Raw genomic sequence first — 7,951 nt, 5'->3', positions numbered from 1 at the left:
AAAAATTATCTATGGTACAATAAATACAGTATATTTCTTTTTCAATCATATAAGGCTAATGATCCAAGTTTCAACTGAGCCACTAATGAAAAAGTGTGTTCTATTCTAAAAAATATACAAAGAAATATGAAAGAACTACCTGCTTCCAGAGGCTTCTTAATCACTTTCTTTTTTTTAAGATTTGTTCCTCCAAACTGCCCCCTGCCTTCCAGTCTCAAAGACAAAGAATTGTACCACAAGGTGATTGGTGTATGGACCTTATTTGTCATAGGAATGGACTTACATGTACTAATGACATGCAATCTCTTGAATAGGGTCAGTTCAATCAAATGAATCACTGATTTCAGCCAATGCCAATAGAAAAAGGTAACTTCTCAATATATCACTGGCCAGCCTTTTAAATTCTAAATTCAGATTGATGAAGGAAACTTTTATTCTTTTGCTGTCAGAATAACAGTGATTTTTCCTAATACTTTTAAATTGATAAAGCCCTGTTATAAATATGTGCATGCACATATTTAACAGTCACCAGCAAGCAATTTCTTACATACTATATTACAAATGATATAAACATTCAATGGGTTCCCTTGAAGAATCCAGTACTTTATATTGTTTTTTCTGTTTCTCAGACTAGCTTAAGACTTTCCATAATATTTCATTCAATTGAAAAATCAATATTGGTTGGGTGTTCCACAGTTATTTGTCATCTATATAGCTTTAGATCAAGCCAATTCATTATGTTTCCAATAGAATTTTGATACAGGTAGTCCTCGACTTGCAAGAGTTCATTTAGTGACTGTTACAACAGCACTGAAGAAAGTGACTTATGACCATTTTTTCACATAACTGTTGCAGCATCCACATGGTCATGTGATGAAAATACAGATCACATTGACAACTGACTCATATTTATGACGGTTATGACAATGTCCCAGGATCATGTGATCACCTTTTGCAACTTTCTGAAAGCAAAGTCAATGGGGAAGCAATATTCACTAAATAACCCTGTTACTCACTTAACAATTGCAGTGATTCATTTAACAACTTTGGCAAGAAAGGTTGTAAAATAGGGCAAAATTCACTTAACAACTGTCTCACAGCAACATAAATTTTGGGCTCAATTGCAGTTGTAAGTCAAGGACTACCTATAAATGGGTGATCATAGAAATAATTACGTATTTAGTCATTTTTTGAAAGACTAGGATGCTCTTCAGCAAGACTTTTGAGGGGACTGAGCAAATAATTTTACAGAGTGGTAGCCATTACTTCATAGAATGCTCTACCTCACTAAGGATTAATGCCAAGGTTTATAATTGTCTGACTAGAAAAATATTGCATGTTATCTGATTTTCCATCAATATCATTGACTACATGTTCACATATTGTATCGTCTTACATATTAATTTGTAACATTTAACATAAAATGGTAACTTTTTGCCAATCAATTACTTTATTGATCACATGATACCTTGCAGCTAAAGTGCTGTTTTGGCACTCAACGAGATATCAGTATTTTATCAATGGTCTAGAAAGAAATTTAAATGGTTAATAAATCATGATAAATTTGATGATTCTTTTCATGTATCCAAACTGTTTGTTGGACTTATATTATTCGTGAAAGAAGTTTGTCTTCTGCTAATACTCTCAGTATCTTCTTTATTCAATCTTTGTTTAATTTTTCGACAACACAAGAAACTCTGTAAGAAGTCTTGTAGGAGGTGCCCACTGAAAAACATGTAGATCCATGGATTGCAACAACTGTTCAAGCAGGCCAAGAGGGCAGTCACTGTAACTGCAACATCCTCTGAATCTGTTGAGAAAAAGTAGAGCATTATTTAGCAAAGACCTACAATTTAGTATGCTATTATCTCTTTAAAAGCAAGCTCTAAGAAAAATCTGCATTAAGTTTTGTAAGATTATTATTCTGCATTACATTTTCAAAGGTAAACAGGTATTTATACTCCATTCAAAATACTTTCTCAGTAGTTGCCCTAATAACCACAATATGTCCATGTTAGGCTTCTGGCTGCAGTTTGTGGTATTAAGCTGGGATATTAGAGGAACTGTCTCTCTGAAGCTACTTGTCCCATCAGTTCTGGCACGAAGGACACATTCTGGGTCCTGGTAAGGCAAGACAGTCATTTAGAAGGACCAGGCATGGCTTTTTGTTGCAGCATTTGGTCACCATTCCACCCAAAATCAGACTAGGGCCATCCCTGCTAGCCCTCCCTTTTCTCCTCTCAGGATGAAGGTTCTTATTGTGTTGCCTGCTTTCTTAGATGGGTGGCCATATAAATTCAATAAACAAAACCAATAAATAAATGACCAAGCTACTGGACCATATTGAATGTGTTGTCCATCACAACAGATTCACACATTCTGTTTTTGTCTTACCTCCCTTTTGTTCCTTTCACTATACTTTTATTTTAGTTATGGTTTAGGAGGTTACTTTGATTTACAATTATAACTCGACTTGACAAAAGTTCTAGAACTCTGTCATTTATTATATCTAGCCACACTTAGAATACTGCATCCAGTTTTGGTTACCACGATGTAAAAAAGTTGTTGAGATTCTAGAAAGAGCGTGGAAAAGAGCAACAAAGAAGATTAGGAGACTGGAGCAGAGGTTGGTTGCTCCCGGTTCTGCCTGCATCGGGCAAATCAATAGTAGTGGCGGCAGGAGGCTCCGCCAACCCACCTGGATGCTTCTGCGCATGCACGCACAGAAGCGTCACACGCACGGGAGAGCACCCAAACCAGTAGTAAAAAGATTGTCAACCCACCACTGGACTGGAGGCTAAAACAAATAAAGAACGGTTGCTGAAATTGGGTATATCTAGACTAATGAAAAGAAGGACTCAGGGTGACATGAAAGCAGTGTTCCAGTATCTCAGGGGTTGCCACAAAGAAGAGGGAGTCAAGCTATTCTCCAAGGCACCTGAGGACAGAACAAAAAGCAATGGATGGAAACTAATCAAGGAGAAAAGCAAACTAGAACTAAGGAGAAATTTCCCGACAGTTAGAACAATTAATCAGTGGAACAACTTGACTCCAGAAGTTGTAAATGCTCCAGCACTGGAAGTTTTTAAGAAGAGATTGGATAATCATTTGTCTGAAATCATATAGGGTTTCCACCCTGAGCAGGGCATTGGACTTGAAGACCTCCAAGGTCCCTTCCAACTCTGTTCTCTTCCCTTTTATTCTATTATTTGTGGCTTGTTCATAGATACAGTACATTTTACATTTATAACACACAGATCAGTTTTTGCTATATTTTGTGGGAGATCAGAACAAAACAATGAAGAGGGAAATGATTACACAGATACTGGATATTTTTAAATTTATTTTGCTCGAGAAATTATTTCATCTCATCAACTTAAAGGACAGCACATATTTCTTATTAAATACAAAAGTTGCATTCAGCAGGCTGATTCAGATCAGTTGTTAAATTTTTAGCATTTTACAAGTTGAATCTATGTAGCCAAAAATAGACATCAGTGAATTCAACAGAGTTTAGTCTCAATTAATTTGCACAGCGGTTTCACACTATCATACTATCTGGTAAAGTGTAGGCTTCTATTGGATGTATACCTCCAAGCAGAAAGGGTTTTTTAAATACAGTGGCAGTTCTACACATTGATATATGACAAAGAAAAATATCAATATATATTCCTGCTTTAAAATCTACATGTTACTGTGTCTTCCTCAAAAGAAATATATAAAACAGTATTTTTCAATGTTTAAATTTTGGTGGTTTAAACTCAATGCAACTGAGTTTTAAACTCAGTGCAAAGTGGGGGGGTTGCTCCCTGTGTATATATAATATTTAGCTCTGCCAGAGTTGATGGGGTGCATTTTTCTCCTTGGTAATTCCTTGATTTGGGTATTGTTTTTTGCTGAACAGCCCACACTCACTAGCACTGATGATGTTACTATCTGGGTCATGAAACACCCTCAAGCAAATAACCCCCATGCTCACTAGCAAATGTTACCTAGTTAGATAATACAATGTCTGCAAGCAAACCAAGGTCAGAGAGCACCAAAAAGAACGTAGTTCAAACTTGAGCTATACATATTCTCTTCTTTTGAAACACTCTAATATAAAATCCTATGACACTGATATTTAAGCTTGTTGAAAGGTAATTTCCAATATCTTCAGAAAACCCTGAACAAGGTTGCAAACATATGTACTGATGCACGGCATTTAAATTTTAGGCTGCAACCCTAGCACATTTATTCATAAAGACTATCTGAAATACATATGGAAATGTGCATAAAATTAAATTATACACACACACATGTATGTATGTGAATATTATATATGTGTATGTTGTTTGTGTGTATGTATGTGTGTATGTATGTGTATATTATATATGTGTATGTTGTGTGTGTATGTATGTATGTATGTATGTATGTATGTATGTATGTATATGAGTTAGCTAAATCCTATTCTGAATTTAATAGGGGGAAAATAGTTTATGCAAAATCATAGTACAAGAGAATCCTGAAAGTTCTGTCTAGTAATATTGGGTTCCTTGAGCCAATCCATTTATTTCTAAGCGAACTGCAATAAATGTAAGACTTGGAAGTTATGATGCATTTAAATTTATGGTGCATCCCCATTTAGTCAGGATTACAATTGAATGACTATTGAGATGAGATATTAAATGAGTCTCTTTAGTTTTATGTGACTTTCAGAACACTTTTTCAAAGAAAGTCTCAAAATATACCATATAAAAAGTTATATGTTTAGTAAGTCCTCTTTAAATGCAACCCTGGTAAGACTGAATGCTGTTTCCAATCACTGAAATAAATGTGAGTAATAAATGAGAGGCACAAAAAATTACACACATTAAGGACAATAGCACTCTGCTTTTAAAAAGAAGGGTATAAGTGGAATGTAGGCTTGGAATCCACACTACAGGGCTGCTCTGTTGAGAAAGGGTCACCAACCAACAGGTGATGCCACCCTCTACTCACTCTAAGCCTTGGCAAACATATTTTGTTTGTTTTCAGGCTTAACCATTGCTGTCCGGTTTGCCTGATTCACTTTACTTTTCCTAGGCAGCTTGATTAGTTGTTGAGCAAAGAAATAGCAACATCCCCTCAAAGGAGTAAATCTTTGCTCCCCTGCTGATCTCTGATCTAGGCTGCTGTTGCATGGTGTTCCACTAGCATGGCAGGGCTATAACATTTGCCTGAGGTGCTAAAAATTAATGGCTCAAAATCTGGCTTTTAAAATTACTATTTCTCTTTTTTTGAGATACTCACTTTTCAGTTGAGCAAATAATTTTCGCCTACCAGTGAAATTCTAGAACATTTTTCTTTCCTTTTCTACCCAGCTCCAAAATGAACAAGCTGAATAAATATTGCAAGGTGACTTTTTGCAGTAATATTCATTTGGGCTGAGGACTGAGATGAAATCCTTCAAGGAACAGGAAAAAATCACGAAACAGAACATACCATAGGTTAGCTGATTCAATAGAGCAGTTGAATAGTAAGAGACATGTATAAACTTATATAACATATGTTTAAATTTCCCTGCTGTTTCAAATCAAGACATTCTTAATGTCACACGAATATTGCTGAGGGGGTTGTGTAACAATAGCTGCAACAGACATTGTACCAAGCTAGGAAAGTGTAAGAAAGATTTTTTTCATTTTAAAGCAGCTTGTTCTGCTTACTTTTATATATATTTTGATGCTTTAACTTTGTATAAATGGATTTAATTTGCATATGGTTTTATATGAACCGGTATACATATGCAGGTGTATATGTCCACAGAAAAGAAAGCAGCGGCAATTGCTTTCCTGGCACAGAAAGTTAGAAGTGCAACCGAGCAGGAAAATTGTTTAGGAGGGGAGAGAGACAGAGGACAGGGGGAGGAAGAATGGTATCTGGCTGCTTCCAAAGTGTCCCAAATTGGGCAGAATTTTCTTAATTTGAATTAAAATCCAGCTGGCATCAGCACAGGTGAAGAACAGCTTAAAAGTGCAGTGCAGCTATGTTTTAAGCACCTTGCAAGTGCCCAAGCGAAGGGTTTTTGTCTAGGGAGCCAGATACTAGGCAGGATCTGACCACAGCACCTACCCTGCCAGGAGGCGTGGTTGTCCCAGACGGAACGCATCTGCACAGAGAAGAAAGGGGCCCAACACACGATATAAGCCGAAACGATCACGAAGGTCATCTTGACGGTGCGGATCTTGGCGCGGGAGATGCTTTTGACGCTGCTGACCTGAGGCGTAAAGAGCAGCCCCTTGCGCAGGGCGCCCTCGTGTGGCGGAGCCCTCGCTCGCTTCTGCCGCCGCGTCTTGTCCCGGACGTTGCTCCAAATGCGGTAGCAGATGAAACCGTAGCAGGTGGCCAGGATGAGGACGGGCGCCACGAAAATGCTGCCGGTGATCCAAGTGACGTAGGCGCGAGCCCCCCACGGCTTGATGAAGTGCGCCCAGCAGTCATAGACCTGCGAGCCGCTCTCCACCTCGCTGAGGGAGAAGATGAAGTACTGGGGCGCGCTGAGCAAGAAGCTGAGAGCCCAGGCGGCCGCGATCATGCAGCGCGAGCGCTTGCTCGGCTGCTGCAGCGTTTTGAGCGGGTGGCACACGGCGATGTACCGGTCAGCCGTCATCACCACCAACATGTAAGCCGAGGCGAACATGCCGAAGACCTGCAGGTGTTTCACCAGGCGGCAGAGCCCGTCGGGCCCGTGGAAGCGGTGCGTGACTTCCCAGCAAAGTTGGGGCAAGATTTGGAAGAAAGCTACCGCCAAATCGGCCAAGCTCAGATGCCGGATGAAGAGATGCATGCGGGATGCCTTTTTGCGCGGCGTGTGGTGTAGCGCCAGCAGCACGAAAAAGTTGCCCAGCACAGCTAAGGCGAAGGTCAGAGCCAGCACGGCCACCTCCAACTTGGCCAGCTCTTCGTCCCGTCCGTAGGGGTCTCTGCTCCCGTTGGCTTCTCTCCCTGACCACGCCGCATCCACGCCGCCCCCGGAGCCGTCTACCATCCCGAGCGAGTCCCGGCTCCAGTTCCACGCAGGCGTCGTCCAAGCGGAGCCGCCGGGACGGTTGCTGGACGGCATGACGCCGCTTTGCTTTTCGGTTCTCTCGGCGCGCTTTCCTGCCACGCAGGATCCTCTTCGCGCCTGGCGAAAATCGATGCGCCTCTCTTCCTCGCTGGGTTATAACGCTGCTCTTGAAGCAGGGAAAGGTAGGCGGAGGAATAGGAAATAATAGACCGAGTCTGCCACGCCTGAAATAAGCCCGCTTCCTTCCTGTCCCCTGAATCCCCCTCGCTCCCGGTTTCACTCCTGCGCCCGAGCTCTCTCCGCTTTTCGCCTCTTTGATTCCGTTTCTCCTCCAAGCTCCCTTGGAATGCGACCTAACTCCTCCTCCTGTTCCTCGTGGCTTCCTCCTCGGCCGAGTCTTTCCACCTTAGAGCCCCCTCTCCAGTTCTCTCAAACAAAGCCCTCCCCACTGTGCCGTCGGGAGTCTTCACCGAAAGCGATCTGCGTTTCCTAGTCGCTTAGCACTATGCCTAGACTCCTATCGGTGGGTTTCGTATACAAAGTCTGAACAGAGGAACACCGGGAGTTGTTCCACTGAGAGTTCCTTGGTCCATACAGCTCACTATTGATAATGCAGTCAATACTATCAACATGAAAACACCTGTTTCAGGTGCCTCTTTCCTATCTATTTGGATATTTCACAGCCTGAGCTTCCTCCCAAAAAGATGACAAAAGGCAATATGCTTATCAACTACATCTCATAACTAATGTGCAAGTTAATACAACACTTGAGATACTTGCAACTAGGGATCATTTGCAAGCAAATTTAGCAACTTGGTTTCCCTTCAAAGTAATTTTAAAAAATCCCTAGAGGTGACACCTGATCATGCTCAGTGTTTTTGTGTGTGTATATTTCATTCTGTCTTCTATAAATAATTTTTCATA

General features: G+C 40.7%; 1 protein-coding gene across 1 annotated transcript; it reads right to left on the bottom strand.

Moving 5' to 3' along the window:
- Window positions 1–1,347: 1,347 nt before the first annotated feature.
- AVPR1A (arginine vasopressin receptor 1A) lies at window positions 1,348–7,311 on the bottom strand. Its single transcript, XM_087722553.1, has 2 exons — window positions 6,091–7,311; window positions 1,348–1,810 (listed from the first exon to the last, which is right to left on the bottom strand). Exons 1-2 carry the CDS (start codon window positions 7,079–7,081, stop codon window positions 1,578–1,580), a joined length of 1,224 nt encoding a protein of 407 aa, XP_087578679.1. The 5' UTR covers window positions 7,082–7,311; the 3' UTR covers window positions 1,348–1,577.
- Between the last annotated feature and the right edge of the window lie 640 nt (window positions 7,312–7,951).

Source organism: Thamnophis sirtalis, unplaced genomic scaffold (genome assembly GCF_051295495.1).
Source record: "Thamnophis sirtalis isolate CommonGarterSnake01/CBP01778 unplaced genomic scaffold, rThaSir2_p1.2 scaffold_9, whole genome shotgun sequence".
NCBI lineage: Eukaryota > Metazoa > Chordata > Lepidosauria > Squamata > Natricidae > Thamnophis > Thamnophis sirtalis.
This window is presented reverse-complemented; position numbering and strand designations above follow the sequence as displayed.